General features: G+C 42.7%; 1 protein-coding gene and 1 non-coding gene across 4 annotated transcripts in view; one reads left to right on the top strand and one right to left on the bottom strand.

The window, feature by feature from the left end:
- Nucleotides 1-22,553, top strand: part of Uimc1 (ubiquitin interaction motif containing 1) — an 84,949-nt gene that overhangs the window by 2,249 nt on the left and 60,147 nt on the right. For 2 of the 3 annotated variants that reach the window (XM_042667092.1, XM_042667091.1), the window contains exons 2-6: nucleotides 2,971-3,125; nucleotides 6,095-6,179; nucleotides 19,667-19,791; nucleotides 21,351-21,456; nucleotides 21,780-22,504. In XM_042667092.1, the coding sequence (XP_042523026.1) occupies nucleotides 2,979-3,125; nucleotides 6,095-6,179; nucleotides 19,667-19,791; nucleotides 21,351-21,456; nucleotides 21,780-22,504 (1,188 nt within the window). In that variant the 5' untranslated portion in view covers nucleotides 2,971-2,978. The remainder of the gene's footprint in view (nucleotides 1-2,970; nucleotides 3,126-6,094; nucleotides 6,180-19,666; nucleotides 19,792-21,350; nucleotides 21,457-21,779; nucleotides 22,505-22,553) is intronic. The other variant, XM_042667093.1, reaches the window with a different exon arrangement.
- Nucleotides 15,763-15,867, bottom strand: LOC122096549. Its single transcript, XR_006145333.1, has one exon. It is a non-coding gene; the product is annotated as a U6 spliceosomal RNA (small nuclear RNA).

Raw genomic sequence — 22,553 nt, 5'->3', positions numbered from 1 at the left:
CTTGAGCTGAAGAGAGGGACAGCGCCCAGGCCCAGAGTTCAGGCACCACGACTGACAAAAAGAAAAACAAAAAACTGGTTGAGGACTAGAGGCCTGGCTCAAGTGGTAGAGAGCCTAAGTTCAAACCCCAATACTACCCACCTACCCCCCCCCCCCCCCCCCCCCGTAAAAAAAGGACAGTGTCTTGGCTTGCTTACTTAAATTACCTACAAAGTGACTTCACTCAGAATTATTGTGGAAACATAATTTAGTGTGACTAAATCTCTTTTTGTGCAGGTATTGGTGCTTGAACTTTGAGCCTGTGTGTTGTGTTCCCCTTAGCTTTTTTGCTGAGGGCTGGTGTTCTTCCACTAGAGTCTAGTGCCACTTATGACTTTTTGATAGTTAGCTAGAGATGAAACTCACGGATTTACCTGTCCAGGTTGGCTTTGAATACTACCCTTAGATCTCAGCCTCTTAATTAGCTAGGATTACAAGGCATGAGCCACTGTGCCTGGCTACAAAGCCATCTTTATTTAGCTCAGGAAGAAAAAGGATGTCTTAGATGAATTACATTAATGCCTAGATTGTATGGACTCCTGTCAGTTAGATGTAACTACTCTCAGGAACAGTTGAATGATTGAGAAGTTTATAAGGAGTTAAGATGTCTCTCTTGACTATTTTGAGGCAGAGATCCTCTGTTTTGGCTATAAAGTAAACTTAATTGGAGAACCCTCCTGCATTTAAAAATTGAAGTGAGAGGGGCTGGGAAAGTGGCTCAGTGGTAGAGCACTTGCCTTGCATGCTCGAGGCCCTGGGTTCGATTCCTCAGCACCACATAAGAAAAAAAGCCGGAAGTTGCGCTGTGGCTCAAGTGGTAGAGTGCTAGCCTTGAGCTGAAGAGCTGAGGGACAGCGCCCAGGCAGGCCCAGAGTTCAGGCCCCGTGACTGCAAAAAATAATTGAAGTGAAAGTTACAGCATAAAATCTACTATTTGTATTTAAGTAGCTTTCAGTAAATTCACAAGGTTGTATAAGCTGTTATTATTTTCTAAGTCCAGAATATTTTCATTACCTCCCGAAGGAGCCCCAATGTACATTTCCCTTCTCCAGCCTGTGGCAATTACTCATCTACTTTCTGTCTCAGTGGCATGATCTATTCTGGATGTTTCATACAAATTGATTATAATGTGTCTTTTTGTCTTTTGGGTCTGGCTTCTTTGATTTAGCATGTTTACAAGTTTTATCCATATTGTAGCATAAATTATTATGGAGAAAAGACTCAAACCTTTAAAGAATAATCACCAAGTGAGAGCGCAAGGCCCTGAGTTCCAAGACTCATTACCTACACGAAAATTAATTTAGTAGCTATGGCTTTTTTTTTTTTTTTTTGGTCATGGGGCTTGAACTCTAGGTCTCAGTGCTGTCCCTGAGTTCTTTTGTTCAAGGATAGCACTCTACTACTTAGAGCCAGAGTGCCACTTCTGGTTTTCTGGTAGTTAATTGGAGATAAGTCTCACAGACTTTAATGCCCTAGCTGGCTTTGAACTATGATCCTCAGATCTCAGCCTCTTGGGTAGCTTTCATTGATTGTTTAAATCAGATGGGCAGGAACTTCCTGCCTGCCTGCCTTGTTCCCCTTTCCTTCCCCCCCTCTTTCTTCTCCTCTCCCTCCCCGCTTTCCATCCCTCTCCCCCTTCTCCCATCCTCCTCAGAAGGTCCCCATGGAGCTCTACTCCCTTCTCTTCCACTCTCCCTTCCCTCCTTTTCCCTCTGTCTCCCCTCCCCCCCCATAATCCCTGTGCCTCAAGAGCTCTTGAGCATCTGGAGCCTCTGTGCTTGGCTGAAGGCATTGATATTAAAAAACAACCACAAAAACAACCACTCCCCCAAAACAAACAGGTTAGGCCCAGAGTGCTGGTGGTTTACACCTATAATCTTAGCTATTCTGGAGGCTGAGATCTGAGGATTGCAATTCTAACCACAAAAAGCCAGAAGTGTAGGGATGGGAAGGGGAAACAAAAGAGGAGGCTACAATGCTTGATAAGAAATGTACTCATTATCTTGCCCATGTAATTGTAACCCCTCTGTACAGTATTTTCACACACACACACACACACACAAAGTCAGAAGTGGAGGTATGGCTCAAGTGGTAGAATGCTAGCCTTGAGCAGAAGAATGACAGGGACAGGAGCAGAGGTCCTGTGTTCAAGCCTCAGGGGACACACACACACACACACACACACACACACACACACACACATACACACACACACACACGGGCTATCAAGAAAACTAGTTATATAACTCAATGTATGAGGAACCAGGATAAATTGTTATATTATTGCTTTAAAGTATCTCCACAGAGATTATACATATAATATGTATATATATATATTCTCTATAGAAATAGAAAAATAGAAAAAATATAGTTTTAGTGAGTAGTAGAAAAGTTCCAAAGTCCAGATTTACTTCCCTTAGATTAGTAACTTTTTCATTTAAATCACCAAATTGAATAGTTTCTAAAATTATCTGTGTGTGTGTGTGTGAGTGTGAGTGTGTGTGTGTGTGAGTGTGTGTGTGTGTGTGAGTGTGTGTGTGTGTGCGTGTGCGCGCGCACTGGTCCTGGGGCTTGAACTCTGGGCCTGGGTGTGTCCCTGACTTTTGTGCTTCAGGTTAACCTTCTACCTTGAGTCACAACGCCATTTCCAGCCTTTTCTGAATAGTTTATTGGAGATAAGAGTCTCATGGACTTTTCTTCAGGTCTGGCTTGGAACTGCAATACTCTGCTCCCAGCCTCCTGAGTAGCTAGGATGACAAGTGTGAACCACTTAGCTTTTTTTTTTTTCCCCAGTTATGGGGCTTGAACTGAGGGCCTGGCTACTATCCCTGAGTCTCTTGTGCTCAAGGCTAGTGCTCTTCCACTTGAGTCACAACGCCACTTCCTCTAAAATCTTATATTTTGAGTAAATTATTTGGCTTTGTATTTCAGGTGAAAAGATGGCACGGAGAAAGAAAAAAATTAAAGAAGCTCCAGAATCTCAGAACCTGGAGAAGGAGAATGCTGAAACTCCCAGTTCCGTCAGTGGCAGGAGGAAGCGTAAACTTGAGGATGCTTTCATTGTGATATCTGACAGTGATGGAGAGGTCAGTGTTCTGAAAAGTAGAGCCATGGGTCTCAAGCTTGGCTCTATCCATGAATGGCTTGTTTTGTGACTACCTTCATGCTACCAAGACAGTGCAGTTTTTACTCAGGTTCATTTTGATTTGTAACTGGATTGTAAATTATTTGGCTGTAAGTAATCATGCTGTTTGGCTGAAGATGGATTATAATTCTTCTGTTTTTTAAAAAATATTAACGTAGCCAGGATATTTTAGAACTGGTGGAATAAATCAGATACAAATAGTAATTTTTCGGTCCTGGGGCTTGAACTCTGGGCTTGGGGGCTGTCCCTGTGCTCTTCAGCTCAAGGTGAGCACTCTACTGCTTGAGCCACAGCGCCACTTCCAGTTTTCTAGTGGTTTATTGGAGATAGGAGTCTCACATGGACTTTCCTGCCCGGGCTGGCTTTGAACCTCGATCCTCAGGTCTCAGTCTCCTAAGTAGCTAGGATTATAGGCACGAGCCACTAGTGTCCGGCACAAATAGTAACTTTTGTGTTTCTGAAAAGTGAGAAAAAGTAAACAAATATTTGGTTGGTAATGAGTCAAGTTACTGTTTTCCTCTGTATCTCATTTGTCCTGTATACTTAGTGTTTTTTTGTTTCTTTGGGTTTTTTTTTTCTGCCTGTTCTGGGGCTTGAACTGAGGTCCTGGTGCTGTTTCTGAGTTTCTTTTGCTCAAGACTGGCTCTCTACCACTTGAGCCACAGCTCCAGCTTTTTTTTGGAAGTTTATTGAAGATAAGAGTCTCATGGGCTTTCCTGCCCTCACTGCCCTCACCTAGATCTCAGCTTCCTGAGCAGCTAGGATTACAGATGTGAGCACTGGCACCTGGCTTCCTCAGTCTCTTTTTTTTTTAGTTTTTTTTTTTTTTGGGGGGGGGGTCTAGTTGTGGGGCCTGAACTCTGGGCCTGGGCACTGTCCCTCAGCTCTTAAGCTCAAGGCTGGTGCTCTACCACTTGAGCCACAGTGCCACTTCTGGCTTTTTTCTTTTTGCTTATGTGGTGCTGAGGAATCGAACCCAGGGCCTCAGGCATGCAAGGCAAGCGCTCAACCACTGAGCCACCTTCCCAGCCCTCTTTTTTCCTTTTACCAGTCCTAGGGCTTGAACTCACAGCTTGAGCATCGTCCCTGAGCTTCTTTTTGTACAAGGCTAGTACTCTACTACTTGAGCCACAAAGTCACTTCTGGCTTTTTCTGTTATGTGGTGCTGAGGAATGGAACCTAGGGCTAGTGCTAGGTAAGCACTCTATCACTAAGCCACATTCCCAGCCCTATGACTTGATTTTTTTTTTTTGCTCATTGTGGGGCTTGAACTCCCCACCCCACCCCCTTTTTTTTTGTCGGACTTAGGGCCTGAACTCTGGGCCTGGGTGCTGTCCCTGAGCTCTTCAGCTCAAGGCGAGTGTTCTACCACTCTACCACTTGAACCAGGGTGCCACTTTCAATTTTCTGGTAGTTAATTGGAGAAAAGAATCTCAGGGACTTTCCTGTCCAGGCTAACTTTGAACCACAATCCTCACATCTGAGCCTCCTGAGTAGCTAGGATTACAGGCATGAGCCACTGGTACCTGCTCCTCAGTCTTTTTAATAGAACTACTCATTGGTTTCAAGCTATAAAGCTTAGTCATCTTGGAATTTAGAGATTGGCCTATTACTACTACTACTACTACTACTACTATTATTATTATTATTAAATTTTTGTGGTCATCCTGCAGTTTGAACTTAGGGTCTGTACTCAGCTATGAGTTGAGAAATCATTGCAAACTTTTCTACCTGTATTGGCCTTCTGATCTTAGCCTCTCAAGAGGCTACAATTATAGGTTTAAGCCACCAGGTCCCAGCTTGGATTGGCTAGTTTTAAATTAGACTATGTGCATGTGACAGATAATCATGTCATGTTAGTATATTTTAGCTACCACGCTCCCTACCCCACCCCCCTTTTTTTTTGTTGGTCTTAGGGCCTGAACTCTGGGCCTGGGCGCTGTCCCTCAGCTCTTCAGCTCAAGGCTAGTGCTCTACTACTTGAGACACAGCACCACTTCCAGCTTTTTATACTTATGTGGTGCTGAGGATTTGAACCCAGGGCTTCATGTATGCAAGCCACCTTCCCAGCCCAAAATAATTTTTTGTTGTTGTTGGTCATGGGGCTTGAACTCTGGGCCTGAGCACTGTCCCTGATCTCTTCAGCTCAAGGTGAGCACTCTACCACTTGATCTACAACACCATTTCTTTTTTCTTTCTTTTTTTTTTTTGGTACTGAGATGTAACTCAGGGCCTTGTATTTGCCAGGAAGGCACTTGATCCATGCCTCCTATTCCTTTTTATATTGGCTACTTTTTAAAATCTAAAATTTAAATATTATTTATTTTTTTGGTTGGTTGTCGGGCCTGAACTCTGGGCCTAGGCACTGTCCCTGAACTTTTCAGCTCAAGGCTAGTGCTCTACCACTTGAGCCACAGTGCCACTTCCAGCTTTTTCTGCTCATGTGGCGCTGAGGAATGGAACCCAGGGCCTCATGCATGCAAGGCAGGCATTCTACCACTATGCCACCTTCCCAGCCCTATACTGGCTACTTTTGAGGTAGGGTCTTGTTTTATTTCAGGTTGGTCTGGGCTTCGATTCTTCTACTTGTTCTTTTCCATTTTGTTGGAGCTGAAAGATACACTCCATTGTGCCCAGCCATTGGCTGAGATGGAGTCTTACAAACTTCCATGGTTGGACTGGCCTTGAATTGTTATCTCCTGTTCTCTGCCTCCTTAAGTACCTGGGATTACAGGCTTAAGCCACTATGGGCTGCCAGTTTCAGCTGCCTGTTTCACGTCGTATATGTACATCTATAACAATCACTGATTCTTTGGAGGCCTTTGTTAGCCATAAGGAGATAGAGAGGAGATAAAGGAATTACTGCTTTCAGTGGCAGCCATCCTGATCATAATTCTTGTTTTGTAACAGGAACCAAAGGAGGAGAATGGATTGCAGAACATGGAGACAAAACAGTCGAATAGAGCAAATTGTTTGGCTAAAAGAAAAATTGCACGTATGTTTTCAGTTTGGGGCTGAATTGATAGCACTGTTTTCATTAGGAAAAGAAGATTAAATAAGGATGTATATGCATCCTTATGCCTAATTTTGTTAAAATTTTAGAAGTTGCTTAAAGAGGTATAACTTACTCATTTTGACTTGTTAGAGTGTTGACACTAAAAGTGTGATCTTTGGGGGTAGACTCTTATGAACTTGAATCCTTGATTTACCCTTACCATGTAGATCGTGGAGATCCATTGCTTTTAGCTAACCTCTATTTTCTCATCAATAAAATGCAGAGAATAACATTTACCTAGAAACTCATCTATTAGATGATCACATAATGGTACTGTTACTATTTTCACCATTAGAATTCTTTTTGGAAGTTTTGCTCTTCTATTTGTTACTCAATTATGAAGTTATTTAATCTTTTTTTTTTGTTTTTACATTTTAATGTAATAATAGTGTTCAAGTATTTCAGTTAATATTACAGGTAACTAGTTAAAATTATGGCTAACTGATTTAAGATAAAGCTTTTCTTTCATTGTTAATTTGAATTGTGATTTAAGATAAGATTTCTAAACTTGTAAAATTAAGTATAAACAATTTTAGTTAAATCATCATATTTTACATAGTTACAGTTATCTTTATGGCTAGGTCTATTTAATGTCTCCCCCCCACCCCACACCCAAGTTAGTTACTTTCTGTCTTGAGAATTATTGGCAATAATTACTTTTCCTTTTTTGCCTGAGACCTGATTTCAAACTTGGTATCTGTTGCTTTTGCTCATATTGACTGGTGCTCTGCCATTTGAGCCATGCCTCCAGACCCACATTTTTTGTGTGCTGGTCCTGTGCTTTAACTCAGGGCCTGGGGTGCTATCTTTTAGTTTTTTTTTTTTTTTGTCCGGTAGTGGGCCTGAACTCTGGGTGCTGTCCCTCAGCTCTTCAGCTCAAGGCTAGCACTCTACCACTTGAGCCACAGCGCCACTTCCAGCTTTTTTTTTTTTTTCTTCTGCTTATGTGGTGCTGAGGAATCGAACCCAGGGCCTCATGCACGCAAGGCAAGCACTCTACTACTGAGCCATCTTCCCAGTCCCTCTTAGTTTTTTTTTTTTTTTTTTCCGGTCCGGTCATGGGGCCTGAACTCTGGGCCTGGGCGCTGTCCCTCAGCTCTTCAGCTCAAGGCTTAGCGCTCTGCCACTTGAGCCACAGTGCCACTTCCAGCTTTTTTCTTTTTTGCTTTTGTGGTGCTGAGGAATCGAACTCAGGGCCTCATGCATGCAAGGCAAGCGCTCTACCACTGAGCCACCTTCCCAGCCCCCTCTTTAAGTTTTTTTACTCAAGGTTAGCACTCTACCACTAGAGCCACAGCTTCACTTCTGGCTTTTTTGTGGCTAATTGGAGATAAGAGTCTTCATGGGTTTTCCTTCCTGGGTAGCTTTGAACTTTAATCCTTAAGAGTTAAGCCTCCTGAGTAGGATTACAGGATTGAGCCATTGGTGCCTGGCTATAGGTTTTTTTCTCTTGGTTGTGGAGCTTGAACTCTGGGCCTGGGCGCTGTTCCTTAGCTCTTCAGCTTAAGGCTGTCACTCTACCATTTGAACCATAGCACTACTTCTGATTTTTTGGTGGTTATTTGGAGATAAGAGTTTCACAGACTTTCCTGCCTGGGATTGGCTTTTTGAACTGTAATCCTTAGATCTCAGTCTCATGAGTAGCCAGGATTATAGGCATGAACCACTGGCGCCTGACAGGTTTGTTATTTTTAAAATTTAATTATACCATGCTTTTATTAAACCTGGTGAGACAGCTTCTGTCTTTTTAAGGTGTTTAGACCATTTACATTTAGTATAATTTTAGTGATGGATTCAAACTTTCCATTTTAGAGGATATTTGTTAAATTACTTTTTCTGTTCATTTTTATATTTGTTGATCATTATTTTGATTCTGTTTTATTTCTATTATTGGCTGATTATTTCTATCAAACTATGTTGTATTTGCTGTAGGGCTTATAGAAGGTGTGTGTGTGTGTGTGTGTGTGTGTGTGTGTCTCTCTAAAGTCAACCTAGCTTCCTCATCTACAGTATAGACCATAACAGTATCTGCCCTAGGCTGAGATCAGGAGGATCATGACTTGAGGTCTTTTGAAACAAAAAGTTCATGAGAAACCCCCATCTCAACAGAAAAAGCTGGGCATGATGGTGTATACCTATCATCCAGTCTTCTGGGGAAAGCAGAAATAGGAGGATCACAGTCTAGGTGTGAACTTAGATAAAAAGCAAGACTTTCTCTCAAAATCACTAACTAGAGGCAAGGCTCAGTGTAGAGCACGCACGTAGCAAGTGTGAGGCCCTGACTACAAACCCTAGTACCACCCCAAAACCACAAATGGAGTGGTTAGTATAGACTTACGGTGAGAATATGGTGAGGTGAATATAATGAGACTAGTATTGCTACTATTAAGATGAAGGGCCTCAGGAAAAAATAAAACAGAGCAGCCAATGACTTATAGTTAAACTTTGCTTTTCCTTGAGATAAAGGAAAGATTTAGGGAAGTCTATGGAAAAGACAGGAAAGTTTCCTGAGAAACATAAGGCATGCCATGTAGTGTGGCCAAGACGTCATAAATACACTTTATGCAGGAATAAACTTGGGGAAGATGGCTACTGTGGATTTTCTGTTTTTAGGCTCACCACAGCCTACCTGCAGCTTTTACAACTAGAATAAATGGGATAATAAATGTCTTCACTTGGGTCTGGGAAGGTGGCTCAGTGGTAGAGTGCTTGCCTTGCATGCATGAGGTCCTGGGTTCTATTCCTCAGCACCACATAAGCAGTAAAAGCCGGAAGTGGTGCTGTGGCTCAAGTGGTAGAGTGCTAGCCTTGAGCTGAAGAGCTGAGGGACAGCGCCCAGGCCCAGAGTTCAGGCCCCATGACTGGCAAAAAAAAAAAAAAGAGTCTTCACTTTTATGTAGCCAGTTTAGAGAGAGTCTCATATAGTCACAATAAGCCCAGTATAAATACTAGTGTGCACCCGCTTTATCCAGATATTTCATCCTGAGATGAAAAAGATCAGTTTCCTTGTTTTTTTGGGTGGAGGTATAACTAATGACCCCATCTGAGGCTTTATTTATTTAAGAATTTTATTGTCAACTAGTTATACAAAGAGGTTCCATTTCCGTAGATCAGGTTGTGAGTACAATATCTGTTGACCAGTGTGGCTCCTTCCATTGTTCTTTCCTGTTTCCCCCCTTATTATGTAGACAGGGTGACCTTTAGTTGGATTCTCTTGCCTCTGCCCTCAGCTAGGATTATAGGCATGTATCCCCAGACTCAGCTTTATTCTGGGGGCTTACATAGTAGTAAACTTAGTCTTTTTTTTTTTTGGTGGTACTGGGGTTTGAACTATGTACCATGAAGTTCAAATGGTACCATTTGAACCATCCTGTCCTAGCCCTAGCAGTGAACTTCTTGTTTTATGCTTCCTTGTAAGTTAGGTATTGGTGGCTCATATCTGTAATCCTGGCTTCTTAGTAGGCTGAGATCTGAGGATAGTTTAAAGCCAGCTTGGGCAGGAAAGTACACGAGACTTTTTTTGGATTTGTTATTTCTTTTCCATTTTTTTCATTTTTCTTTTTGAGATAGTACTGCTCTGAAGCCCAGGCAGGGACTGAACTCAGCGATTGTCCTGCTTTAGTCTCCTGAGTGTGGGTTTACAAGTGTGGACCATCCTACCTGGCTTGGTGTTTTGATTTTTCCCTTGTTTTTGTGTTTTCTTTATATCTTAACAGTACTAGGGTATGGACTCAAGTGCTCTACCACTTGAGTCCCTACCCACTTTTGTTTATTTATTTAGGTAAGAGCTTGCATTTTTTATTTGGGCCAGGCTTGACCATGATCCTTCTGCTTAGGCCTCCCATATAACTTGGATGACAGGCATTCACTGTCACACTAGCTTTTTGGTTGAGATGGGGGCGTTTTGCCAGAGTTAGCTGAAATCTTCCCTATCTGCTTTCCGAGTAGCTAGGTTTAAAGGTATGAGCCATAACTGGATGCTGGTGGCTCACGCCTATCATCCTAGCTACTCAGAAGGCTGAGATCTGAGGATCACAGTTAAAAGCCAGCCTGGGCAGGAAAGTCTGTGAGACTCTTAGCTCCAAAAAACCACTAGAAAACTGGAAGTGGCACTGTGGTTCACGTGGTAGAGTGCTCGCCTTGAGCTGAAGAGCACAGGGATAGCACCCATGCCCAGAGTTCAAGCCCCACGACCAAAAAAAAATAAAAAAAAGGTATGAGCCATAATGCCTGGCTGTTAACCTTCTCCCCCCACCCTCCGCTTTGTAGCTTTTTTTTTTTTTTTTGAGACATAGTCTCTCTATGCATCCTATACCTTGAACTCGCCATCTTCTTGCCTTAGCTTCTTAAGTACTTACCAAGTATACCAGATCCAGTCTTGACTTTTTTTTTATGCCTGTACTTGGGCTTGAACTTGGACTGGGCACTGTTACTTAGCTCTTTTGCTCAAGGCTAGAAATCTACCACTTGCACCAAAGCTCTACTCTTGGCTTTTTGGTGGTTAATTGGAGTCTCATGAACTTTTCTGCTCTGCCTGGCTTCAAACCACAATCCTCAGATCTTCTGAGTAGCTAGGACTACAGGCATGAGCCACTGGGGCTGTTTTTGAAGGAATTTCTCAGTTTAGTATTTTGATCTACTGGGGATGGTCAGATTCCTAAGAGGAGACATCTCCAATCTAACAGGGGCTTTCTTAGAAAGCCGTATAAACAGCTCAGGTTTTACAGGAAAAAAGCTATTGCTATTGTTTGAGTCTTAAATATCTGGTCCCCAGTGTGGTATATTTGGAAGGTGTTGGAAACTTTAGGAAGTAGGATGGCCTGGTGGGAGGTCTTTGAGTCATTGTAACACACTCTCAAAGGGGATTTTGGGACCCATCTTCTCCATTTCGCTTTGTGGCTATGAGAAATTTTACTTTGCCATGTGTTCTTACAATGGTAACATACTGTATCACACCTAGCAAGGAGTCCGTGGACTGTCACCTTGGAAATATGAGCCAAAATAACCCTTTTCCATTTATGAGCTGATCATCTCATATTTATTTAAAGAGAAAGTGAACTCAGGAAGCTGAGATCTGAGGCTCACAATTTGAAGCCAGCCCAGGCAAGAAAGTCTGTGAGACTCTTATCTCCAGTAAACTACCCCTAAAAAGCTGGAAGTAGAGCTGTGGCTCAAGTGGAGGAGCACTAGCCTTTAGCAAAAGAAGCCCAGGGACAGCACCTAGCCCCTGAATTCAGTCCCCAAGACCAGCACAAACAAAAATAATTAGTACCAGGATTGAAATCTTGGCTGCTATCCTACACTGGGAAAAGTTTGGCAAAATAGTATAGAGAGGGGCTGGGAAGGTGGCTGAGTGGTAGAGTCCTTGCCTTCATGCATGAGGCCCTGGGTTCGATTCCTCAGCACCACATAAGCAAAAAGAAAAAAAATGGAAGTGGCACTGTGGCTCAAGTGGTAGAGCGCTAGCCTTGAGCTGAAGAGCTGAGGGACAGCGCCCAGGCCCAGAGTTCACCCCACGACCAGACCCCCCCCCCAAAAAAAAAAATAGTCTAGAGAATATCTGGAATGATGTCCACATAGCTCAGCAGTTTACTAGGGTAGATGTTAGTAGGAGTGAAGATGTAGATTATGCTGGTGAGATTTCACATGAAAGTGAGGATTCTGTTTTCTGTGCTGACAGGCTTCCTGCTATCATGGTAGGACCTTGGCTTAGGGCCTATTATCATTGAGCTTGATACTTAACCTTAATCCTTAGGGCCCTGTCCTTATGTGCCCTGTTGTACCCAAGAAGTGTGATATTGGCAAAGGCTATCCTGAAGGAACTGGGCTGGGGAAGGGATTGAGTGGTAAGATTAAAGAGGTTCATGTTTCTAAAACCTGCCAGGCTTGGTATAAAAAAAGTAGTAAGCTAGGAAATATGGCGCAATACAAGAAGGACATTGATTGTTTGCAGGCCTAAGGATCATGGCATAGTAACAGGAAGCTTAGTGGCTCTGGTGGGGACATTAAGCCAATTTTCCAGAAAGAAAGATTGTGCTGAGGCTTGAGTGTGTTGAGCTCAACTTCCCATTTTAAGAGATGCAAGCATTTGAAGTGGGTGGAGGTAAAAGGAGAAAGGGGCAAGTGCTCTCAATTCTGAGTTCCAGCATTTAACATTAATTAGATAAGTAATTAAGTTTTTTTTTTTTTCTGGGGTGGGGGTGGGGGGTGGGCTTGAACAGTGTCTGGATGCTATTCCTGAGCTTTTTTTTGCCCAAGGCTGGTGCTTTACCACCCACAATTCCACTTCCACCTTTTTTTTTTGGTGGGGGGGGGGGTAGCATATTGAGATGAGTCTCACAGACTTTCCTGCCTGCACTCGCTTCAGACTGTGAGCCTCAGATCTCAGGCTCCTGAGTAGCTAGGATTACATGTGTGAGCCACCAGTGCCTGATTTCTAGCCTTTTTTTTTTTTTTCTTTCTAAGACCAAAATCATGAGACCAAATTAAAATGTCAAAGCAGTATATATAGCACTTAGGCAGTGAGTGGCGTGGATACTGCTGGCTACTTTTAGTTAATGTACAGCAAGAAATGAGAGCAAAAAGGAGCAGTATGAAAAAAAATCTTAAAAATTTGCAGCTTGGCCTGAAAAGAAGTCGATGTGAGTTTTCAGCCAAGGAGAGTGTTGTTAATAAAACTTCAGTGCTTTGCATCAGTACCATGGGAAATGGCACCTTCCCACATCTAAGGAATGGCAAGACCCACTCATCACAGGCTAGAGAGATAGCAACCTGTATTTATTTCAAAGACTTTTCAGGATGAAAGTATTTTGAGACTCGAGCCCTGAGAGGCGCTATTAGCCAAGGTGTACCCTGCTAGCTCAGGACCACCTAGGAAATTGTTTCCCAACATTCAGCAAGCAAGGCATTCTCGCAGCTACTTTAAGAACAAAAGTGTTAGCAGGTTGTGGAGACTTCTACCAAAATTTCATTCAAAGAAAAGCCCGGGAGGCCAGGCCATGTGTGATAGGGTTGTAATCCCTTCAAACAGTGCTTAGAAGAGCAGTTTGTGGAGCTGTCAGAGTGAAGCCAGAGTTGTGAGACAGAACTCAAGAGAGATGTCAATAATGCACATCTGCCAAGTGAAGCTGCAGGCAGCCAGCAAAGCCAGTCTGAGAGCAGCTATGTGGGCTGCAGCCAGCAAAGCCATAGGGGCAGGGCTGCCAAGCCTCTGGGAGCTCACTTCCCACCACAGCACGTTAGTGTGTTCCCAAGGTTGGGTAGGAAGCTGTCAGATATAGCATTACCCTGCTGGGTTTCAGCCTTGCTCTGGTCCAATTCCTCTTTGCTATTCTTTAGTTTTTCCTTTTTAGGATAGAAATGTTTTCCCTGTATTGTATCTTGGGAGCAAGGAATTTGTTCTTCAGGTTTTCACAGAGTTTTGCTACTCATCTTTTTTGCTGCTAACCTTGACATTGTTAGAATTAAAATGCTTATTAAACTTTGTTCCATACTCTTCATTTGAACTCTTCATTTCTCCCTATCACATTGTTTTTTCAACTGCTATGGAACTAGTTTTTCCATTGCTTAATTATTTCAGTTTGCCTTTTGGCTTTTTTGAAGTACATCATCTTTTTTCTTTTTGTAAAATACACATAAGATTAATTTTACTATTTAAACTATGCAATTCAGCTGGGTGCTGGTGCCTTATGCCTATAATCCTAGCTACTCAGGAAGTTTAGATCTGAGAATTACAGTTCAAAGCCAGCCTGGAGAAGGAAAGTCTGTGAGACTCTTGATCTCCAATTAACAAGGAAAAAGCCAGAAGTAGAGCTGTGACTCCAGTGGTAGAGTGCCAGCCTTGAGTGAAAAAGCTAAGGGTTAGCTGCCAGGCCCTGAGTTCAAGCCCAGTACTGGCATACATACATACACAGAAGTGCCCAATTCAGTGGTATTTTCACAGTGTTTTGCATTCTTAGAATAGAGAAGATTTTCATTCCCTGGAAAGGAAACCCTGTGCCCATTCAGTAGTCACTTCCTTCCCCAACTCCCAGTTCCCTAACTCTCTAATCTATTTCTCTATGGGTTGCCTGTTTTGGACATTGCATATAAATGTAGCATAAAATGTGTGCCATTTTGTGTCTGATTTCTATCACTTAGCGTAATAGTTATAGTTCATTGGTGTAAATCAGCATTTCTTGTGTCTTACATATTCTCCATAGTTAAACTACATTTTGTTTATTATTTAGTGATAAATAATAACTATTTATTTGACTAAATAGCTTTAGAATCACTGGTGAAAAAATGTACAAAATTAAGCTGGGCACCAATGACTCTTGCCTATAATCCTAGTTATTTAGGAGGCTGGGGTCTGATGATTGAAGTTTGAAACCAGACAGGGCAGACAAATCAAAAGTGGTTTTTTGTTTGTTTTTTGTTTTGTTGGTTGTGAGGCTTGAACTCAGGGCCTGAGCACTGTCCCTGAGCTCTTTTGCTCAAGGCTAGCACTCTGCCTCTGAGCAACAGCTCCACTTCTGGTTTCTGAGTTGTTAATTGGAGATAAGAGTCTCACTGGGACTTTTCTGCCCTGGCTGTCTTCAAACTGTGATCCTCAGATCTCAGCCTCCTGAGTAGCTAGGATTTACAGGCGTGAGCCACCACCTGGCTGATGTTCTATTATTTTTAATTCTAGAAGATTTCTGGTTGTAGCTTTGGTATTTAGGTATATACTTAATTTCCGGTGTGTTTTGAGATAGTAGCCAAAGTTTTATGTTTTCTATACAGATTTCCAGTTGTTCTAGCTTGTTTATTGAAAAGACTCCTTTGTGTTTTGACATTGGCCTGCATGGTTGGGGTATTTGTGTCAATAAGCAATCTCACTGTTGTTATTTAGGCCACTATTATACAACTTTGGCTATTTCTGTAAGTTTCCCAAGTTTCAGTGTCAGTTAAGGCAATTTCTACGTTTGTTTTTTTTTTTTTTTTTTTCTTTCAAGGCTTAAAATGTAATTTAGGCTGGGTGCCAGTGGCTCATGCCTAGCTGCTCAGGAGGCTGAGATCTGTGACTATCTGCCTGAATTCTCACCAGGAAGAATAGAGGAAGGGGATTGATTGGGTCATAGGAGGGATGTTTGTTTTCCATGGGGTATGTGGCAGCATCTCTGGGGTTGAGGGATGTAGGGATGAGAAAGCAAATCATGATTGAAAATAAATGAAATGATTGAGATTAATGGGGCTCTGACTGCATCCAGTTTGCTGTGCTTCCCTAGGCCTTCACCAGTCACATTGGAGAGTTCAGGAATGCCTCACACAGAAGCGATTCTATTTGGTACAGAACTGATCTGTTAAAAGACACCCCTGTCCAGCCCTCTGCCTCCAGGCATACTCCCTGGAGTGACACAAGCGAGAAGACCTATGTATTGATTCCAGGGAGAATTCTGGCTAGTCCCAAAAGGATTCTTTTACAGGTTTTGCGAAACTAATTAATATTAACAATGTTTGTTTGGAACAAATTGGGCTCCAAGAGCTGCATGGTTGAACGCAGAGAAATGTAGGATGTTTTACAAATTTACATGTCCTCCTTACACAGGAGACTTGCTAATCTTCTCTGTATTGTTTCATTTTTAGTATATGTGTTGTCATAGATTGCTTTGGTTATTCTGGATCCTGTGTACTTCCATACAAATTTTAGAATTGATTTTTTTTTCCCCTCGATCTTGGGGCCTGGTCACTGTCCCTGAGCCAGACTCAGTGCCACTTCTGGCTTTTTCTGAGTAGTTTATTGGAGATAAGAGTCTCATGGACTTTCCTGCCTAGGCTGGCTTGGAACTGTGATTCTCAGATCTCAGTCTCCTGAGTAGCAAGGATTATAGACATGAGCCACCAATACTCCAGCTTTATTTATTTAGTAAGTCGTGGTGCTTGAACTCAGTGCCTTGGGTGCTGTCCCTGAGCTTTTTTACTCAAGGCTAGTGCTCTACCACTTTGAGTCACCACGCTATTTCTTGTTTTCTAGGGTAGTTAATTGGAAATAGGAGTCTCATGGACTTTCCTGCCCGGGTTGGCTTTGAACCATGAACCTCAGATCTCAGCCTCCTGAGTAACTAGAATTATAAGCATTAGCTACCAAAGCCCGGCTTGATGTACATGCACTAAAAGCACACTTGAACCACAGTTCCACTTCTGGTTTTCTGGTGATTAATTGGAGGTAAGAGTCTTCTGGGGCTGGGCACTGGTGGCTTCATGCCTGTAATCCTAGCAGTTTAGGAGGCTGAGATTTGAGGATTGTGCTTCAAAGCCAGCCTAAGCAGGAAAGTTCATGAGACTCTTATCTCAAACCACCAGAAAACCAGAGTGGCACTGTGGCTCAAGTGGTAGAGCGCTTGCCTTGAGCTGAAGAGATGAGAGATAGCATCTAGGCTCAGAGTTCAAGTCCCATGACCGACCAAAAAAAAAAAAAATGGACTTCCTTTCCTGGCCTGGCTGGGATCCTTAGATCTCAGCTTCCTGAGTAGCTAGGATTACAGGTATGAGCCATGTGTGCACTGGTGCCTGGTCCAGTGTGAGTTTATTTTTATTTCTTTGGTGTTGGTTCCTGAGTTCTTTTGAAATGACCCTTGTAGTTTCTGATAGATTACTTGTTCATAGCAATGACAGATAGTCTACTTTGTCCTGTATGTATCATGCTACAGACTTGAATCAACCATTTCTCCAGTGACTTCAGTTGATTTATTTATTTTTAATTTGTTACTGTTATTATAATGGTGATGTAGAGAGGAGTTAAAGTTACATAAGTCAAGTAAAGAGTACATTTCTTTTTGAACAATGTCTCTCCTTACCTTGTACTCTCCCAGGTTTTTTCTCCCATTCCTACCCATAAGTTATAGAGTTTATTGTCTAGTGAGTTCCACTGCTGCATTTATTTGCCCTCCCCCTTCCAAAGATAGAAACTAACAAGACAAAAAGAAAAGAAAAGAAAAACAGCAACAGAGAAAACTTTTTGTTTCCATTTCCTAGAATGATTTTTTTTTCATTCTTGTACCAATCCTAGAGTTTGAATTTAGGACCTCAGCTCTATCCCTGAGCTTTAGTCCTCTGGGACTCTTACCACTTGAACCACGGATCCACTTCTGGCTTTTTGGTGATTAATTGGAGATAAGAGTGCCATGGACTTTTCCTGCCCCAGCTAGCTTTGAACCAGAATCCTCAGATCCTAGCCTTCTAAGTAGCTAGGATTACAAGTGTTAGCCATTGGTGCTTGGCCTTTTAGTTACTTTTATTTTATTTTGGTTAGTCATGGGGCTTGACCTCAGAGCTTGGGCGCTATCCCTCAGCTCTTCAGCTCAAGGCAAGTGCTCTACCGCTTGAGCCACAGTGCCGCTTCTGGTTTTCTAGTGGTTTATTGGAGATAAGAGTCTCTCTCACAGACTTTCCTGCCTGGGCTGGCTTTGAACGGTGATCTTCATATCTCAGCCTCCTGAATAGCTAGGATTACAGGTGTGAGCCACTGGCACCCGGCTTTTCAGTTGCTTTTAATAGAATAGGTACCCACCCCTATCCTAGGGCTTGAACTCAGAGCCTGGGCACTGTCCATGAGCTTATTCTTTTTTTTTCTTCTCAAGGCTAGCACTTTACCACTTGAGCCACAGTGTCACTTCCAGCTTTTTCTGCTTATGTGGTACTGAGGAATCAAACCCAGGGCTTCATGTGTGCTAGGTAAGCACTCTACCACTAAGCCACATTCCCAGCCCCAAAAGGTTGTTTCAAAGAAACAGATCACATTCTGGTAACTAAGGAATGTTTTGTTATGTTTTTTTTTTGTTGTTGTTGGTCGTGGGGCTTGAACTCTGGTCCTGGGCACTGTCCCTCAGCTCTTCAGCTCAAGACGAGTGCTCTACCACTTGAGCCACAGCACTGCTTCCGGTTTTCTAGTGGTTTATTGGAGATAAGAGTCTCAGGACTTCCTGCCTGGGCTGGCTTTGAACTGTGATCTTCAGATCTCAGCCTCCTGAGTAGCTAGAATTACAGGTGTGGAGGAATGTATTTTTTTAGTTTTTAAAAGATAAATCAGCTGGGCACCTGTGGCTCACACCTGTGAGCCACGGAAAGATCGTGAGACTCCTATCTCCAATAAACCACTGGAAAACTGGAGTGGTGCTGTAGCTCAAGTGGTAGAGCGTTCACCTTGAGCTGAAGAGCTGAGGGACAGCGCCCAGGCCCAAAGTTCAAGCCCCACGACCAACCAAAAAAAAAAAAAATCAGGGCTGAGAAGGTGGCTTAGTGGTAGACTGCTTGCCTAGCATGCATGAAACCCTGGATTCAATTCTTCAGTACCACATAAACAGAAAAAGCTGGAAGTGGCACTGTGGCTCAAGTGGTAGAGTGCTAGCTTTGAGCACAGAGAGGCTTAGAGACAGTGCCCAGACCCTGAGTTCAAGCCCCAGGACTTGGGGTTGTTTATTTATATTTATTTTTTTGGTCATGGGGCTTGAACTCTGAGCCTGGGCTCTGTCCCTTAGCTCTTCAGCTCAAGGCTTGCGCTCTACCACTTGAGTCACAGCACCACTTCTGTTTTTCTGGTGGTTAGTTGGAGATAAGAGTTTCACAGACTTTCTTACCTGGGCTGGCTTTGAACCACAATCCTCAGATCTCAGCCTCCTGAGTAGCTAGGATTACAGACGTGAGCCACCAGTGCTCGGCTTATTTACTTTTTTTATTTGTGTGTTTGTTTTGAGTTAGGGTCTTGCCATATAACCCAGGCTGGCTTTAAACTCTGTAACTCATATGATCCTCCTACCTTAACTTCTCTAGTGCTGGGATTATAGATATGTACCACTGCATCCAATTTCATAGTTGGTATTTTTGCTTTAGATTATTTTTCAGGTAGAGTCTCGTGTGTGTGCGTGTGTGGTGTGTGTGGTGTGTGTGTGTGTGTGTATGTGTGTGTGTGTGTGTGTGTGTGTGTGTGTGTGTGTGTCTGTCTGCCTTACTAATGCCTTGCTCAGGTGGCCTAGAACCACAATCTTTCAATCTCTGTTCCATGTAGCTAGAGTTACAGGTTTGAGCCACCTTGTCTAGCTTGAGATGATTCTTCAGAATAGATATTATAGTTAAATTGTTAAACATAAAGCAGTATGGTATTTAGCAAAAGCTGTCGAGTGTTAGTTTATTTACTCATCAGATACTTATTAACTGTATACCATGTGCCAGGTACTCTTTTGTGCTTGAGATTTAAGCAGCAATATGGGTTAAAAAGCACTTATGGTCTGGATAATCCAAGTCCTTGTTCTAACTGCTGCTAACTTGTCTTGACCATCACCTATCTTCTGGAACTTTCTTTAGTTTTTAGATGATAAAACTTCATTTGAGAAGTTTATAGTATTTTTTTTTTGCCTCTGTACAATTTATTGTTTATGATGTCCTTGCCTCTTTTCTCTATCCTGTTACAGAGATGACAGAAGAAGAACAGTTTGCTCTGGCTCTCAAAATGAGTGAGCAGGAAGCTAGGGAGGTGAACTGCCAGGAGGAGGAGGAAGAAGAGCTCTTGAGGAAAGCCATTGCTGAAAGCCTCAATGTAAATATTGCTATGTTGAAAAGTTTGTAGGATTTGGCAGAAATGTGCTTTGACTATGATAATTGCTGTAGTTTCATTAAGAACTAGTTATGGACTGGGAAGGTGGCTCAGTGGTAGACCGCTTGCCTAGCATGCATGAAGCCCTGGGTTCAATTCCTCAGTACCACATAAACAGAAAAGTCTGGAAGTGGTGTGGTTACCTTTGAGCACAGAGGTTAGTGACAGTGCCCAGGCCCTGAGTTCAAGACCCAGGTCCAGCAAAAAACAAAAACAAAAAAAACTAGTTATGATACCTTTTAGGGTTTCCAATAACAATATTTTCTATAATATATTTTAAAGTCCATGCTAATTTTTTTATTAATCCAATTTGAAGTGTTTCGTTAATTTTCTTCTGCCCCACAGAATTTTCACTTTGTAGCTTAAAGGAACTCTAGTAAGGGGCTGGGAAGGTAGCTCAGTGGTAGAGTACATGCCTTACATGAGGCCCTGGGTTCGATTCCTCAGCACCACATAAGCAAAAAAAGCGGGAAGTGGCGCTGTGGCTCAAGTGGTAGAGTGCTAGCCTTGAGCTGAAGAGCTGAGGGATGGCGCCCAGACCCAGAGTTCAGGCCCCACGACCGGACCCAAAAAAAAACAAAACTCTAGTAAGTTGGCAGTATCTGAAAAGCTAAGAGACCAAGAATCCCAAAGCAAGCAGGACTAGGTGTTTACTTCCCCTATTTTGTGGGGAGAGCAAAGAAAATGAGAGAGAATGGGTAGTTTCAAAAGTAAATAATACTGTTTTTAACATAAGTAATAAATTATTATTAGATACTAATTTATAATATCGACATAATATTGAGGTTTGAATATGTGCAATTGAAACGTTTGAATGTTAGAATGTTAGTAATACTTGATAGTGGCTGATTCTGAGCTATACTTGATTTGGTAGGAGTCTTCATTATTTTGAGATAGGGGGTCTTTACAGTATTGTCGAGGCTGGCCTTTAACTTGTTCAAGCAATCTTCCCATCTCAGTCTTCCAAGTAGCTGGGAATTTAAGCATGTACCACATGCCAAATCTGAGCTATCCTTTCTGTCATCATTCCTCTACGTTAGGAAACAATGTGGTTTGCTGGGCGCTGGTGGCTCACGCCTGTAATCCTAGCTACTCAGGAGGCCGAGATCTGAGGATTGTGGTTCAAAGCCAGCCCGGGCTTTGAGTCCACGAGACTCTTTCTCCAATAAACCACCAGAAGACCGGAAGTAGCGCTGTGGCTCAAGTGGTAGAGCACTTGCCTTGAGCTGAAGAGCTTAGGGACAGCGCTCAGGCCCAGAGTTCAAGCCCCATGACCGACAAAAAAAAAAAAAGAGAGAAAACAATGTGGTATTATAACCTAGTACAGCACTTTGCACAGGACATTCAGTACACACCATGGAACTCACTGGAACTGAGCACCTACGTTTTGGAGAGGAGAAATTCCTAGGAACACTGGCCTCCTGTTTTTGTCCCTCCTGTAACTCTTCATATCTAGCTATTTTAATAATAAACATGGTTGGGTGTGGGATCACTTGTTTCAGAGTTGCCGGCCTTCAGATGCTTCTGCTACCAGACCTCCACCTCTGGCCACTGGACCATCTTCACATACCCACCAAGAGAAAACTGCAGACTCTGGGACCACTGAAGGCATGTCTCCCTGTTCTGACTTCTTCCACGGATCAAGTATATAACCGTATTACAGGGATCTCATGCTGAGAATAGATAGACAGAAATACCCGAAGTTCCTTTGGTGACAATACTAAAGAAGTTAAAAATGAAAGTAGTCGAGATTTCACTAATATCCGAATTTTTTTTTTTTTTTAAATCTCCAAGGAAAAGCCAACCTTTGCTTAAACCCAAAGAAGGGCTTTTCTTAATCTCATTTTGTAGTTCTTGGTAATCAATAGCTTACCAAACCCTCTTAATGAAGAAGTTTGTCCTTAGCCCTACTTTTTCTCAAATACCTACAGGCATATGGCAGCTGACACCTCCGTCACTGTGTAAAGGCTCACATATCAGTCAGGGAAACGAGGCTGAGGAAAGAAAGGAGCCTTGGGACCACACTGAAAACTCTGAAGAGGAGCCGGTCTCTGTCAGCTCAGGAAGTTGGGACCAGTCAAACCAGCCAGTGTTTGAGGATCAGAATGTTAAATGTTTTGGCCACCTAGCTGAGCACACACAGTGTGAGAAGCCACAGGAAAGTACTGGGAGGGATTGTGCTTCTCTCAAAGCTCCCCGTGGCAGGGGGGATACATCTAGGCACTGTTTATCCACCCCAGTAGATGCCAAAGGGCTCCAGGTCATGGGGAGCACTGTGAACTATTTCTGGGGTATTCCATTCTGCCCTGCCGGAGTAGACCCTAACCAGTATACCAAGGTCATTCTCTGCCAATTGGAGGTTTATCAAAAGAGCCTAAAAATGGCCCAAAGGCAACTTTTAAAAAAAAAAGTGTTTGGGGAACCAGTGTTACCTAGTCCCCCTTCTCTGATCCAGAATGAATATGGCCAAAGAGATCAGGCTAGTGACAGACATGAAGGCATCTCAGAAGATGTGGGAGATGAAGACAAAGAGGAAAGGCAGGAGTCTAGGGCATCTGTCTGGCACTCAAAAACCAAGGATTTCCAAGAAAACTCAATTAAAAGCTTGAAACAGAAACTTTTGTTGGAGGAAGAACCAACAACCAGTCATGGTCAGGTAAGGGTCAGTGATGCTGTAATAAAGGATGGTTTATCCATAGATTAAA

The sequence above is a fragment of the Dipodomys spectabilis genome, unplaced genomic scaffold, assembly GCF_019054845.1.
Source record: "Dipodomys spectabilis isolate Male_0828 unplaced genomic scaffold, ASM1905484v1 ptg000375l, whole genome shotgun sequence".
Taxonomy (NCBI): domain Eukaryota; kingdom Metazoa; phylum Chordata; class Mammalia; order Rodentia; family Heteromyidae; genus Dipodomys; species Dipodomys spectabilis.
This window is presented reverse-complemented; position numbering and strand designations above follow the sequence as displayed.